This window comes from Oncorhynchus gorbuscha, linkage group LG02 (genome assembly GCF_021184085.1).
Source record: "Oncorhynchus gorbuscha isolate QuinsamMale2020 ecotype Even-year linkage group LG02, OgorEven_v1.0, whole genome shotgun sequence".
In the NCBI taxonomy this organism is placed as follows: Eukaryota; Metazoa; Chordata; class Actinopteri; order Salmoniformes; family Salmonidae; genus Oncorhynchus; species Oncorhynchus gorbuscha.
The window spans coordinates 100,686,883-100,703,379 of NC_060174.1; the positions used below are offsets into that span (position 1 = coordinate 100,686,883).

General features: G+C 44.3%; 1 protein-coding gene across 1 annotated transcript in view; it reads left to right on the forward strand.

Annotated features, from left to right (window-relative positions):
- Positions 1-2,805: 2,805 nt before the first annotated feature.
- Positions 2,806-16,497, forward strand: part of LOC124014264 (serine/threonine-protein phosphatase 2A 55 kDa regulatory subunit B beta isoform) — a 160,860-nt gene continuing 147,168 nt past the window's right edge. Inside the window, exon 1 of the mRNA XM_046329077.1 lies at positions 2,806-3,112. Coding sequence (XP_046185033.1) covers positions 3,034-3,112 — 79 coding nt within the window. The 5' untranslated portion in view covers positions 2,806-3,033. The remainder of the gene's footprint in view (positions 3,113-16,497) is intronic.

Here is a 16,497-nt window from a genome sequence, read left to right on the forward strand (position 1 = left end):
CTCATTGTTATCATTGATTCAGACACAGAACTGATGTCCTCTCTCAATGACTTACAGATTACTGTCATCTTACCGTTCTCCTGTTTCAACTCATCGTGCTGACCCTGGGAGAACTACAAACTGTTCTACAGGTCCTGGACCTCTCTGGTCAGGTCAACCATGCTTTTATTAGTATAATCCACAAGTATTTGGACAAAAGCTATTTTCTTGTTGTTGTAACAACTGCTTGTAGGTCTCTTTTTGTTTGTTTGTGTGATAGAGATACACCACTGTCCTCAACGGTACTCCCGCCGACTTTGGTCTTTGTCATGGTAGGTAGACAGCCACAAACCTGTAACTTACACTTCGGGTAGGTGATGATTCAGGGGCACATGTTAGTCTGGAGTAGAGGTCGACCGATTAATCGGAATGGCTGATTAATTTCAAGTTTTCATAACAATCGGAAATCTGTATTTTTGAGCGCCGACTTCTTTATTTATTTATTTTCATTGATTTATTATTATTATATCTTTTTTATACCTTTATTTAACTAGGCAAGTCAGTTAAGAACTGAGTCAGTTAAGAACTTCTTATTTTCAAAGACGGCCTTGGATCGGTGGGTTAACTGCTTTATTCAGGGGCAGAACGACAGATTTTCACCTAGTCAGCTCGGGGATCTAATCTTGCAACCTTACAGTTTTTAAAAATATTTTTTATTTATTTTATTTTTACCTTTATTTAACCAGGCAAGTCAGTTAAGAACATATTCTTATTTTCAATGACGGCCTGGGAACAGTGGGTTAACTGCCTGTTCAGGGGCAGAACGCCAGATTTGTACCTTGTCAGCTCAGGGGTTTGAACTCACAACCTTCTGGTTACTAGTCCAACGCTCTAACCACTAGGCTACGCTTCTGCCCCAGTTAACTAGTCCAACGCTATAACCACCTGCCTGCTCTCGTTGCACTCCACAAGGAGACTGCCTGTTACGCGAATGCAGTAGAAGCCAAGGTAAGTTGCTAGCTAGCATTAAACTTATCTTATAAAAAAATCAATCAATCATAATCACATGGTTGATAATATTACTAGTTTATCTAGTGTGTCCACCGTTGCATATAATCGATGCAACGCTGGGGAATGATTTAACAAAAGCGCATTTGCGAAAAAAGCACAATCGTTGGACGACTGTACCTAACCATAAACACCAATGCCTTTCTTAAAATCAATACACAGAAGTATATATTTTTAAACCTGCATATTTACCTAAAAGAAATCCAGGTTAGCAGGCACTTCTGTCACTTCTCTCCGCGTTCATTGCACTCAGAGTCAGGGTATATGCAACATTTTGGGCAGCCTGGCTCATTGCGAACTAATTTGCCCAAATTTTACGTAATTATGACATAACATTGAAGGTTGTGCAATGTAACAATAATATTTAGACTTATGGATGCCACCCATCCATATTCCACATTAATGACCAAAGGCTCGTATTTCTGTGTGTTATTATGTTATATTTAAGTCTATGATTTGATAGAGCAGTCTGACTGAGCGATGGTTGGCAGCAGCAGGCTCGTAAGCATTCATTCAAAAAGCACTTTCGTGCGTTCTGCCAGCAGCTCTTCGCAAGCACAGCGCTGTTTATGACTTCAAGCCTATCAGCCTAATGGCTGGTGTAACTGATGTGAAATGGTTAGCTAGTTAGCGGGGTGCGCGCTAATAGCGTTTCAAACACCACTCGCTCTGAGACTTGGAGTGGTTGTTCTCCTTGCTCTGCAAGGGCCACGGCTTTTGTGAGTAACACTGCTTTGAGTGTGGCTGTTGTCGATGTGTTCCTGGTTCGAGCCCAGGGAGGAGAGGGACGGAAGCTATACTGTTACACTGGCAATACTATAGTGCCTATAAGAACATCCACTAGTCAAAGGTATATGAAATACAAATGGTATAGAGAGAAATAGTCCTATAAATACTATATTAACTACAACCTAAAACCTCTTACCTTGAAATATTGAAGTCTCATGTTAAAAGGAACCACCAACTTTCATATGTTCTCATGTTCTGAGCAAGGAACTGAAACGTTAGCTTTTTTACATGGCACATATTGCACTTTTACTTCTCCAACACTTTGTTTTTGCATTATTTAAACCAAATTGAACATGTTTCATTATTTATTTGAGGCTAAATAGATTTTTATTGATGTATTATATTAAGTTAAAATAAGTGTTCATTTAGTATTGTTGTAATTGGGGGGGGGGGTAGGTGATGATTCAGGGGAACACACATGATAGTTACTAATTTGCAACATATATCTGATGTTGTTAGCTTGTCGTTTATAATGTATAAGAATTAAGCAGACAGACAGATAGAGAACAAGAAGAAGCACAGAGTGATAGTAGAGAAGATGCTGAGACAGACAGCGCCACAGAGAGGCAAACCAAATGGCTAGAGCAGAGACACGGTTATAGAGGAGAGTTTACATTTTAGTAATTTAAAAGATTTAAGTGCCTTGCTCAAGGGCATACCGACAGATTCTAGTCAGCTCGGGGATACAACCAGAAAACCTTTGGTTACTGGCCCAACACTTTTAACCACTAAGCTACCTGTTGCCCTAAACAGTGTTGATTTTGTGTTTTTACATATTTCATTTGTTTTAAACATGAGCTGGTTAAAAAAGAGGATGAGTAAGATGTATTGCCTTTCACTGGTACGGTGAAGTGGGCTGGTGTGGATAAAATTCCTGGGCCGAATTCTCATCCCAGTCTGCCCCTACTTCCATAGCAGCCGACTCCAGCAAAAAATAACATTCTCGTGTCCTGCTGGCGACTAGGGGGAAGAAGCATGCTTTATGAGAGTAGCATAGCGCGCGGAGACCTATCCTCTCTTCCTGCTAGGTTAGCACTGAAGGAAGGATTCCCGTTTATATAAGGCGATAAAAAGTCATGCCGAAGACCATGACCTCTCTCCAGCGATTAGTTTATTTCTGCCTTGTCAATGCAGTCGGTGTAGAGTAGCCTACGATGTGAACTTGATAGTGATGCGCAGCCAACAACAACCAAAAAGATGAAATGCTTCTCCCGGTACCTACCTTACCTCTTCAGACCCTCGAGCACCATCCTCTCCTCCAGCTGTCACACCGAAGGTAGGCTACGGACCTGTCATGTTATGCTGTCATGTTATGTTATAGCATGTGCGCGCTCTTTTCTGTGGGTACTGGGAAACCAGAAGCAGGTTAGGTCAGTTCGGGAACCATCGTACTTGTATTTATAGAGAAGAGGCTGGAGGTTGACTGGGACCAACAGAGCATAACACCCTGCTCTCTGTCGTTTCTTTTTCTAGGCGAAACAGCAATAGTCAGATTGAAATTTCAAACCGTGTGAAGTCGGGAGTTCCGCTGTGGAATTGGCTAGGTTTCATTTGTAGGCCTATGTTTACATTTTTTATTTTTACATTTTAATTTCACCTTTATTTAACCAGGTAGGCTAGTTGAGAACAAGTTCTAATTTACAACTGCGACCTGGTCAATATAAAGCAAAGCAGTGTGACACAGAGTTACACATGGAGTAAACATTAAACAAGCCAATAACACAATAAACAAGTCAATGGCACAGTAGAATAAAAGAAAGTCTATATACATTGTGTGCAAAAGGCATGAGGAGGTAGGCAATAAATAGGCCATAGGAGCGAATAATTACAATTTAACAGATTAACACTTGAGTGATAAATGAGCAGATGATGATGTGCAAGTAGAGATATTGGTGTGCAAAAGAGCAGGAAAGTAAATAAAATAAAAACAGTATGGGAATGAGGTAGGTAGATTGGGTGGGCTATTAACAGATGGACTGTGTACAGCTGCAGCGATCGGTTAGCTGCTCAGATAGTTGATGTTTAAAGTTGGTGAGGGAAATAAAAGTCTCCAATTTCAGCAATTTTTGCAATTCGTTCCAGTCACTGGCAGCAGAGAACTGAAAGTAAAGGCGGCCAAATGAGATGTTGGCTTTGGGGATGATCAGTGAGATATACCTGTTGGAACGTGTGCTAACATAATTAATGTATCTGCAGCAGCTTGTGTAAGGTGTATGAACTTTCAAGACAGGACACAGAACCTTTCTCCCTCAGCCAAAGCTGAACAGAGTAGCAACTCTACTATGGTGGCAATAAACTTTCTGCAACACTGCATGCTATTAAAAACCTGTTGAGTGTAGGGGGCAGTATTTTGATTTTTGGATGAAAAACGTACCCAAATTTAACGGCCTATTTCTCAGGCCCAGAATCTAGAATATGCATATAATTGTCAGATTAGGATAGAAAACACTCTAAAGTTTCCAAAACTGTCAAAATATGGTCTGTGAGTATAACAGAACTGATATTGCAGGTGAAAACCTGAGGAAAAATCAACCAGGAAGTGGCCTCTACTTTGAAAGCTCCATGTTCCATTGCTGCCTTCGCTCCATTTAAGGGGATATCAACCAAATTCCTTTTCATATGGCTTCCCCATTTTGTGAACAGTCTTTAGACATAGTTTCAGGCTTATATTTTGAAAAATGAGCGAGAAAGATCACATCATGTCAGTGTATAGCTGGGTGTCCCCAGAGTTTTGCTTGCGCAACAGTTTGGAGCAGCCATTGTGTCTCTCTCTGCTATTGACAAAGCTAAAGTCCCGGTTGATATATTATCGATTATATATTGAAAACACAACCTGAGGATTGATTATAAAAAATGTTTGACATGTTTCTGTGAACATTACGGATACTATTTGGAATTTCCGTCTCTGCGATGTCGTGACCGCTCGAGCCTGTAGATTTCTGAGCATAACGCGCCAAAAATGTGGAGGTATTTTGGATATAAAAATAATCTTTATGGAACAAAAGGAACATTTATTGTGTAACTGGGAGTCTGTGAGTGCAAACATCCGAAGATCATCAAAGGTAAGCGATTTAATTTATTGCTTTTCTCACTTTCGTGACTAATCTACTTGGCGGCTAGCTGTTTGTAATATTTTGTCTACTGAGAGAGATGTTCTTACATAAACACTTTCACCAAAAAGCTTTATTGAAATCTGACACGCCAGGTGGGATTAACAACAAGCTAAGATGTGTTTTGCTATATTGCACTTGTGATTTCATGAAAATTAAATATTTTTAGTAATTTAATTTGAATTTGGCGTGCTGCAATCCAGCTGATGTTGACGTAAATGATCCCGCTAATGAGATGGGTGCATCAAGAAGTTCAAAAAGATATTGCAACACTGGATGCTGTTAAAAAAGACGAGAGACAAGCATGTGCCATTTCCTTAGTCCAACATGGTGGTCAAGGACAGGTCATCTGACCATGACAACCAAAACAACGTTAATAAGTAAGACTTCATAAGAGTCAATTCATTAGGCAACAATACACTGACTATACCAAACATTAGAAACACATTCCTAATATTGAGTTGAACAGCCTCAATTCATCTGGACATGGACTCTACAATGTGTCAAAAGTGTTCCACAGGTATGCTAGCCCATATTGACTCCAATGCTTCCCACAGTTGAGTCAAGTTGGCTGGATTTCCTTTGGGTGGTGGTGGACCAGGGATTCCCGAGTGGCACAGCGGTCTAAGACATTTCAACTCAGTGCTAGAGGTGTCACTACCGACCTTGGTTCGGTTCCAGGCTGTATCACAATCGGCCGTGATTTGGAGTCCCATAGGGCGGCGCAAAATTGGCCCAGCATTGTCCGGGTTAGGGTTTGGCCGGGGTAGGCCGTCATTGTAAATAAGAATTTGTCCTTAACTGACTTGCCTAGATAAATAAAGGCTAAATAATAAAAATACACACAGGAAACGTTTGAGAGTGAAAAACCCAGCAGCGTTGCAGTTCTTGACACAAACTGGTGCATCTGGCACCTACTACCATACCCTGTTCAAAGGCACTTAAATATTTTGTCTTGCCCATTCACCCTCTGAATGGCACACATACACAATCCATGTCTCAATTGTTTCAATGCTTAAAAATCATTCTTTAACCTGTCTCCTCCCCTTTATCTACACTGATTGAAGTGGCATTAATAAGAGATCATAGCTTTCACCTGGATTCACCTGGTCAGTCTATTCATCAGTCTGTGTCATGGAAAGAACAGCTGCTCTTAATGTTTAGTATACTCAGTATATATGGTAATACAAGGTTCCTGTCATGTTTGTCATTCATTGTCATGTCTTGTCCCTGTGCTCCCCATGCTATTCGTTTCCCTCTGCTGGTCTTGTTTGGTTCTATCCTTCTCTCTCCCCCTCCCTCTCTCACTCTCTCGCTCTCTCTTCTCTCTGTCGTTCCGTTCCTGCTCCCAGCTGTTCCTATTCCCCTAATCATCATTTAGTCTTTCCACACCTGTTCCCGATCCTTTCCCCTGATTAGACTCCCTATTTATTCCTTTGTGATCCGTTCCTGTTCCGTCGGTTCCTTGTTTTGTATTCCATGCTGTAATTGCGTTTCGCCCTGTCCTGTCGTGTTTTTTGCCGTGATTGTGTATCACCCTGTCCTGTCGTGTTTTGTGCCTTCTTCAGACGCTGCGTGTGAGCAGGTGTCTCAGTTGACTACGGCCTGCGCCTACCCGAAGCGACCTGCAGTCTGTGGCCGCTTCTCCAGTTGTTTTCCCCTCTACTATCTAGAGGATTTCAGTTATTCGGTTTTGAGCATTAATAAACTCTGTTTCTGTTAAGTCGCGTTTGGGTCCTCCTTCACCTGCATGACAGAAGGAACCGACCAAAGAATGGACCCAGCGACTTCAGACGCTCGTTACACTGCCGTCGAGATCCAAGGAGCCATGCTCGGCAGACACGAGCAGGAATTGTCTGCTGCTCGCCATGCCGTGGAGAACCTGGCCGCTCAGGTTTCCGACCTCTCTGGACAGTTCCAGAGTCTACGTCTCGTGCCACCTGTTACTCCCTGGCCTGCCGAGCCTCCTGAACCCAGGGTTAATAACCCACCTTGCTACTCCGGGCAGCCCACTGAGTGCCGCTCCTTTCTCACGCAGTGTGAGATTGTGTTCTCTCTCCAACCCCACACATACTCTAGAGAGAGCTCGGGTTGCTTTCGTCATTTCACTCCTTACTGGCCGGGCTCGAGAATGGGGCACAGCTATCTGGGAGGCAAGGGCTGATTGCTCTAACAGATTCCAGAACTTTAAAGAGGAGATGATTCGGGTTTTTGACCGTTCAGTTTTTGGTGAGGAGGCTTCTAGGGCCCTGGCTTCCTTATGCCAAGGTGAACGGTCCATAACGGATTATTCCATTGAGTTTCGCACTCTTGCTGCCTCTAGTGAGTGGAACGAGCCGGCGCTGCTCGCTCGTTTTCTGGAGGGACTCCACGCAGTGGTTAAGGATGAGATTCTCTCCCGGGAGGTTCCTTCAGATGTGGACTCCTTGATTGCTCTCGCCATCCGCATAGAACGACGGGTAGATCTTCGTCACCGGGCTCGTGGAAGAGAGCTCGCATCAACGGTGTTTCCCTGCTCCGCATCGCAACCATCTCCCTCTGGCTTTGAGACTGAGCCCATGCAGCTGGGAGGGATTCGCATCTCGAATAAGGAGAGGGAACAGAGGATCACCAACCGCCTGTGCCTCTATTGCGGAGTTGCTGGACATTTTGTTATTTCATGTCCAGTAAGAGGCCAGAGCCCATCAGTAAGCGGAGGGCTACTGGTGAGCGCTACTACTCAGGTCCCTTCATCTAGATCTTGTACTACTATGTCGGTCCATCTACGCTGGACCGGTTCGGTGCTACATGCAGTGCTTTGATTGACTCTGGGGCTGAGGGTTGTTTCATGGACGAAGCATGGGCTCGGAAACATAACATTCCTTTCAGACCGTTAGACAGGCCTACGCCCATGTTTGCCTTAGATGGTAGTCATCTTCCCAGTATCAAATTTGAGACACTACCTTTAACTCTCACAGTATCTGGTAACCACAGTGAGACTATGTCTTTTTTGATTTTCCGTTCACCGTTTACACCTGTTGTTTTGGGTCACCCCTGGCTTGTATGTCATAATCCTTCTATTAATTGGTCTAGTAATTCTATCCTATCCTGGAACGTTTCTTGTCATGTGAAGTGTTTAATGTCTGCCATCCCTCCCATTTCTTCTGTCCCTACTTCTCAGGAGGAACCTGGCGATTTGACAGGAGTGCCGGAGGAATATCATGATCTGCGCACGGTCTTCAGTCGGTCCCGAGCCAACTCCCTTCCTCCTCACCGGTCGTATGATTGTAGTATTGATCTCCTTCCGGGGACCACTCCTCCTCGAGGTAGACTATACTCTCTGTCGGCTCCCGAACGTAAGGCTCTCGAGGATTATTTGTCTGTGTCTCTTGACGCCGGTACCATAGTGCCTTCTTCCTCTCCGGCCGGGGCGGGGTTCTTTTTGTTAAGAAGAAGGACGGTACTCTGCGCCCCTGCGTGGATTATCGAGGGCTGAATGACTTAACGGTTAAGAATCGTTATCCGCTTCCCCTTATGTCATCAGCCTTCGAGATTCTGCAGGAGCCAGGTGCTTTACTAAGTTGGACCTTCGTAACGCTTACCATCTCGTGCGCATCAGAGAGGGGGACGAGTGGAAAACGGCGTTTAATACTCCGTTAGGGCATTTTGAGTACCGGGTTCTGCCGTTCGGTCTCGCCAATGCGCCAGCTGTTTTTCAGGCATTAGTTAATGATGTTCTGAGAGACATGCTGAACATTTTTGTTTTTGTCTATCTTGACGATATCCTGATTTTTTCTCCGTCACTCGAGATTCATGTTCAGCACGTTCGACGTGTTCTACAGCGCCTTTTAGAGAATTGTCTCTACGTAAAGGCTGAGAAGTGCTCTTTTCATGTCTCCTCCGTTACTTTTCTCGGTTCCGTTATTTCCGCTGAAGGCATTCAGATGGATTCCGCTAAGGTCCAAGCTGTCAGTGATTGGCCCGTTCCAAGGTCACGTGTCGAGTTGCAGCGCTTCTTAGGTTTCGCTAATTTCTATCGGCGTTTCATTCGTAATTTCGGTCTAGTTGCTGCCCCTCTCACAGCTCTTACTTCTGTCAAGACGTGTTTTAAGTGGTCCGGTTCCGCCCAGGGAGCTTTTGATCTTCTAAAAGAACGTTTTACGTCCGCTCCTATCCTCGTTACTCCTGACGTCACTAGACAATTCATTGTCGAGGTTGACGCTTCAGAGGTAGGCGTGGGAGCCATTCTATCCCAGCGCTCCCAGTCTGACGATAAGGTTCATCCTTGCGCTTATTTTTCTCATCGCCTGTCGCCATCTGAGCGCAACTATGATGTGGGTAACCGTGAACTGCTCGCCATCCGCTTAGCCCTAGGCGAATGGCGACAGTGGTTGGAGGGGGCGACCGTTCCTTTTGTCGTTTGGACAGACCATAAGAACCTTGAGTACATCCGTTCTGCCAAACGACTTAATGCCCGTCAAGCTCGTTGGGCGTTGTTTTTCGCTCGTTTCGAGTTTGTGATTTCTTACCGTCCGGGTAGCAAGAACACCAAGCCTGATGCCTTATCCCGTCTGTTTAGTTCTTCTGTGGCTTCTACTGATCCCGAGGGGATTCTTCCTTATGGGCGTGTTGTCGGGTTAACAGTCTGGGGAATTGAAAGACAGGTTAAGCAAGCACTCACGCACACTGCGTCGCGCGCGCTTGTCCTAGTAACCTCCTTTTCGTCCCTGTTTCCACTCGTCTGGCTGTTCTTCAGTGGGCTCACTCTGCCAAGTTAGCGGGTCATCCCGGTGTTCGAGGCACTCTTGCGTCTATTCGCCAGCGCTTTTGGTGGCCGACTCAGGAGCGTGACACGCGCCGTTTCGTGGCTGCCTGTTCGGACTGCGCGCAGACTAAGTCGGGTAACTCTCCTCCTGCCGGTCGTCTCAGACCGCTCCCCATTCCTTCTCGACCATGGTCTCACATTGCCTTAGACTTCATTACCGGTCTGCCTTTGTCTGCGGGGAAGACTGTGATTCTGACGGTTGTCGATAGGTTCTCTAAGGCGGCACATTTCATTCCCCTCGCTAAACTTCCTTCCGCTAAGGAGACGGCACAAATCATTATTGAGAATGTATTCAGAATTCATGGCCTCCCGTTAGACGCCGTTTCAGACAGAGGTCCGCAATTCACGTCACAGTTTTGGAGGGAGTTCTGTCGTTTGATTGGTGCGTCCGTCAGTCTCTCTTCCGGGTTTCATCCCCAGTCTAACGGTCAAGCAGAGAGGGCCAATCAGACGATTGGTCGCATACTACGCAGCCTTTCTTTCAGGAACCCTGCGTCTTGGGCAGAACAGCTCCCCTGGGCAGAATACGCTCACAATTCGCTTCCTTCGTCTGCTACCGGGTTATCTCCGTTTCAGAGTAGTCTGGGTTACCAGCCTCCTCTGTTCTCATCCCAGCTTGCCGAGTCCAGCGTTCCCTCCGCTCAAGCGTTTGTCCAACGTTGTGAGCGCACCTGGAGGAGGGTGAGGTCTGCACTTTGCCGTTACAGGGCACAGACGGTGAGAGCCGCCAATAAACGCAGGATTAAGAGTCCAAGGTATTGTTGCGGCCAGAGAGTGTGGCTTTCCACTCGCAACCTTCCTCTTACGACAGCTTCTCGTAAGTTGACTCCGCGGTTCATTGGTCCGTTCCGTGTCTCCCAGGTCGTCAATCCTGTCGCTGTGCGACTGCTTCTTCCGCGACATCTTCGTCGCGTCCATCCTGTCTTCCATGTCTCCTGTGTTAAGCCCTTTCTTCGCACCCCCGTTCGTCTTCCCTCCCCCTCCCGTCCTTGTCGAGAGCGCACCTATTTACAAGGTACATAAAATTATGGACATGCGTTCTCGGGGACGGGGTCACCAATACCTAGTGGATTGGGAGGGTTACGGTCCTGAGGAGAGGAGTTGGGTTCCGTCTCGGGACGTGCTGGACCGTTCGCTCATCGATGATTTCCTCCGTTGCCGCCAGGATTCCTCCTCGAGTGCGCCAGGAGGCGCTCGGTGAGTGGGGGGTACTGTCATGTTTGTCATTCATTGTCATGTCTTGTCCCTGTGCTCCCCATGCTATTCGTTTCCCTCTGCTGGTCTTGTTTGGTTCTATCCTTCTCTCTCCCCCTCCCTCTCTCACTCTCTCGCTCTCTCTTCTCTCTGTCGTTCCGTTCCTGCTCCCAGCTGTTCCTATTCCCCTAATCATCATTTAGTCTTTCCACACCTGTTCCCGATCCTTTCCCCTGATTAGACTCCCTATTTATTCCTTTGTGATCCGTTCCTGTTCCGTCGGTTCCTTGTTTTGTATTCCATGCTGTAATTGCGTTTCGCCCTGTCCTGTCGTGTTTTTTGCCGTGATTGTGTATCACCCTGTCCTGTCGTGTTTTGTGCCTTCTTCAGACGCTGCGTGTGAGCAGGTGTCTCAGTTGACTACGGCCTGCGCCTACCCGAAGCGACCTGCAGTCTGTGGCCGCTTCTCCAGTTGTTTTCCCCTCTACTATCTAGAGGATTTCAGTTATTCGGTTTTGAGCATTAATAAACTCTGTTTCTGTTAAGTCGCGTTTGGGTCCTCCTTCACCTGCATGACAGTTCCTGCTGTTACTTTAAACTATTGAAATATTGACGTGATGTGTAGGTTTGACATAAGGCCACCTCACTAGGCCTACGTCGTCTCACTACATTACATTACATTACATTACATTTAAGTCATTTAGCAGACGCTCTTATCCAGAGCGACTTACAAATTGGTGCATTCACCTTATGACATCCAGTGGAACAGTCACTTTACAATAGTGCATCTAAATCTTAAAGGGGGGGGGGGGGGTGAGAGGATTACTTATCCTATCCTAGGCTCACTAAGCTTATGCCACCTCACTAGGCCTACGTCACCTCACTAAGCTTATGCCACCTCACTAGGCCTATGTCACCTCACTAAGCTTATGCCACCTCACTAGGCCTACGTCATCTCACTAAGCTTATGCCATCTCACTAGGCCTACGTCATCTTACTAAGCTTATGCCATCTCACTAGGCCTACGTCATCTTACTAAGCTTATGCCATCTCACTAGGCCTACGTCATCTCACTAAGCTTATGCCATCTCACTAGGCCTACGTCATCTCACTAAGCTTATGCCATCTCACTCTGCCTATGTCAAAACTAGCCTACTGTAAATAATATTTTGTAATTATATCATTGTTGTCATTTGTTTATTGAAATAATATGTCTCATTAACATGTATCCATGTTTGTTATATATAAAATGGTCTGATTTCTGAATTCTACATTATTCCAGCTATTGAATAATACAGCGTGTGGCTCATCAATCTGGTGAGAGTTGCCAGCTATAGGTAGTGTGGCCTGCTCTGCTCTGGCTGCATAGGGACAGGACATAAGGGCCTGCCAAGAGACCAAAGGCCTCCTGCGGGGGCTGGGATCAAATTTAAAAAAGTAGAACAAAACACATCACGACAAAAGAGACACCAAAACACTACATAAGGAGAGACCTAAGACAACAACACAGCATGTTAGCAACACAACATGACATCAACAAAGTAGCAACACAACATGGTAGCAGCACAAACATGGTACAAAAATGATTGGGCACAGACAACAGCACAAAGGGCAAAAAGGTAGCGACAACAATACATCACGCGAAGCAGCCAACAGTGTCAGTAAGGGTGTTTACAAGCAGAAACTCAAATCAAATCAAACTTTATTGGTCACTTACACATGGTTAGCAGATGTTATTGCGAGTGTAGCAAAATGCTTGTGCTTCTAGTTCTGACAGTGCAGCAATATCTAACAAGTAATCTAACAATTCCCCAACAACTACCTGATACACACAAATCTAAGTAAAGGAATGGAATAAGAACATATAAACAGGAAGTACCTATCACTCGCTCCGTTGAGAAGTGGTCACCAGAATCAGAGATTATGCTACAGGACTGCTTTGCTAGCGCTGATTGGAATATGTTTCTAGACTCTGCCGATAACATTGACAAGTTAGCCACCTCAGTCACCGGCTTCATTAGAAAATGTATCGGCCACGTTGTCTCCACGGTGAGGGTTTGCTGCTTCCCAAATCAAAAGCCCTGGATTAACATTGAGGTTGACAGTGAACTAAAGGACAGGGTTTACCGTACTATTTACCGTACTACTAGCTATTGTAGACAACCCTGAGGCTATGGCTGAGGACAGGAATAAGTACAAGGAGTCCCGCTACGACCTCAGCAGTCATCAAACGAGCAAAAGGGCAACATAGGAATAAGGTGGAATCATATAACACAGGCTCCATCGCCCGCCGTATGTGGCAGGGGCTACAGTCCATTACGGATTACAAAGAAAGAGCCAGCCATGATCTGCCCAACTATTCCATTTCAATTTTAAGGGCAAGGGAAACATATGTTTACATTGCCAAAACAAGTGAAATAGATAAACAAAAGTGATTTTAAATAGTTAATAAACAAAAGGTCAAATAAATAAACATAAATATAAGTTATATTTACAATGGTGTTTGTTCTTCACTGGTTTCCCTTTTCTTGTGGCAACAGGTCACAAATCTTCTTGCTATGATTGCACACTGGTATTTCAGCCAATAGATATGGGAGTTTATCAAAATTGGATTTGCTTTGTGTGTAATCTGAGGGAAATATGTGTCTCTATGGTCATACATTTGACAGGAGGTTAGGAAGTGCAGCTCAGTTTCCACCTAATTTTGTGGGCAGTGTGCACATAGCCTGTCTTCTCTTGAGAGCCATGTCTGCCTTCGGCAACCTTTATCAATTGCAAGGCTATGCTCACTGAGTCTGTACATAGTCAAGGATTTCCTTAAGTTTGGGTCAGTCACAGTGGTCAGGTATTCTGCCATGATTTCTCATGATTTGGTTATTTCTAATTGTGCTGCTGTCCTGGGGCTCTGTGGGGTGTGTTTGTGTTTGTTTCCTGAGCCCAGGACCAGCTTGCTTAGGGGACTCTTCTCCAGGTTCATTTCTCTGAAGGTGATGGCTTTGTTATGGAGGGTTTGGGAATCACTTCCTTTTAGGTGGTTGTATAATTTAACAGCTTGTTGATGTTGATAATTAGCGGGTATCTGCCTAATCCTGCTCTGCGTGCATTATTTGGTGTTTTACATTGTACACAGAGGATATTTTTTCAGAATTCTGCGTGCAGAGTCTCAATTTGGTGTTGTCACGGATCCCTCTGGAACTTTCATCACGCACACCTGTTCCCTATTCCCACTGATTAGTTCTTGTATGAGTGTGTCCTTTGTTCACCATGGTGCCGTCCATTATTGTTACAATATCAGTTGGTGCGTGTGAGTACCTGTGCTGTGTGTTTTGGCTTTCATGCCATTGTGGATTGCACATATGATTACAGGTCTCGTCCTGTGTGTTAATCATTGTGTGCTAATCATTGTGTGTTAATCATTGTGTGTTAATCATTGTGTGTTAATCATTGTGTGCTAATCATTGTGTGTTAATCATTGTGTGCTAATCATTGTGTGTTAATCATTGTGTGTTAATCATTGTGTGTTAATCATTGTGTGCTAATCATTGTGTGTTAATCATTGTGTGTTAATCATTGTGTGTTAATCATTGTGTGCTAATCATTGTGTGCTAATCATTGTGTGTTAATCATTGTGTGTTAATCATTGTGTGTTAATCATTGTGTGCTAATCATTGTGTGCTAATCATTGTGTGCTAATCATTGTGTGCTAATCATTGTGTGCTAATCATTGTGTGTTAATCATTGTGTGTTAATCATTGTGTGTTAATCATTGTGTGTTAATCATTGTGTGTTAATCATTGTGTGCTAATCATTGTGTGTTAATCATTGTGTGCTAATCATTGTGTGCTAATCATTGTGTGCGTGTTTTAATTATTCGAGGTACTCCTCACTCTGTTGTTTGGGTTTCTACCCTGTGTTTTTTGTATAGTGTTTGTTTGGTCTTCATCCCCGTGCCTTTTACACAGCACGCCGTAAATTGGGTACAATAAAAACAACTATTACGCATTCCTGCCCCTGTCTCCCGAATCATTGTTACCAACGTGACTGTTTGTCCCATTTGTGAATTCCAGACCTCATAACCATCACAGGCAATGGGTTCTGTAACTGATTCAAGTATTTTTAGCAAGATCGTAATGTCAAATGTTATATTCCCTTTGATGGCATAGAAGGCCCTTTTTGCCTGCTCTTTCTTTTAGGATACCATCAACCCCACAGGCCTTTTTGGGTTGGAGGGTTTGTATTTTGTCTGGTAGTTCATTCAATGTCATTGGAGAATCCAGTGGGTTCTTGCAGTCTTTTAATAGTTGGTCCTAAAATGTGTATTTGATCATGTATATGTTTTTGCTGTTTGTTCTTTGTTATAGAGCCAAAAAGATTGGAGAAGTGGTTTATCCATACATCTCTGTTTTGGATAGATAACTGTCACTAACCGGCTCCAAGCCCGTAACAAAAAGGGAGACAACGTGGAGATAAGGAATAACAAAATATATTTATTAACTAAAGTAACCTATACACTATTGTTTATTTGTATGTCTGCGTGGAGAGTCTCCCAATGAATGTGGAAGAGGTCTATTTATCCTGGGACACACCCGGGCCCAGGTGATTCCCATGTCACTGACGACCCTCCCGGCTCCGCCCACCGGCATCCTAATAAGGAAACAAGAGCAAAGAGATAGAATACGGCAGACAGAGTGGAGGGTCGTCACATAACTCTTCATGTTGTTGTTTGTTTAGTGTTTTCCAATTTTTCCAGAAGTGGTTAGAGTCTATGGATTCTTCAATTGCATTGAGTTGATTTCTGACGTGCTGTTCCTTCTTTTTCCGTAGTGTATTTCTGTATTGTTTCACCATTGTGAAGGCGTAGACTCAGGTTTTCCAGGTCTCTATGTTTTTGGTTGGATAGGTTTCTCAATTTTTTTCTTAGGTATTTGCATTCTTCATCAAACCATTTGTCATTGTTGTTACTTTTCTTGGGTTGTCTGCTTGACATTTTCTAGATTTGATAGTGAAGCTGAGAGGTCAAATATACTGTTTAGGTTTTCTACTGCCAAGTCTACACCTTTACTTTTACATGAAACATTTTGTCCAGGAAATTGTCTACCAGACAAACTCAATGCATTTTATGCACGCTTTGACAACAACAACATCGTGCCATCAGCGATCCAGAAGAATTGGGTGACCTCGCTCTGCGAGGTTGACTTGAGCAAGGTCATTAATCAGGTCAACACCCGCAAGGCCGCGGGGCCCGAAGGTATTCCAGGGTGCGTTCTCAGAGCATGCGCAGAACAGCTGGCAGGCATATTCACAGTAAATGTTCAACCTCTCCTTGTCCCAGTTTGTAATCTCCACATGTTTTAAGATGACCAGTGCATACCTGTATAATGTAGGTAGATGACGTGCATACCTGTATAATGTAGGTAGATAACGTGCATACCTGTATCATGTAGGTAGCTGACATGCATACCTGTATAATGTAGGTAGATAACGTGCATACATGTATAACGTAGGTAGCTGATGTGCATACCTGTATAATGTAGGTAGATGACGTGCATACCT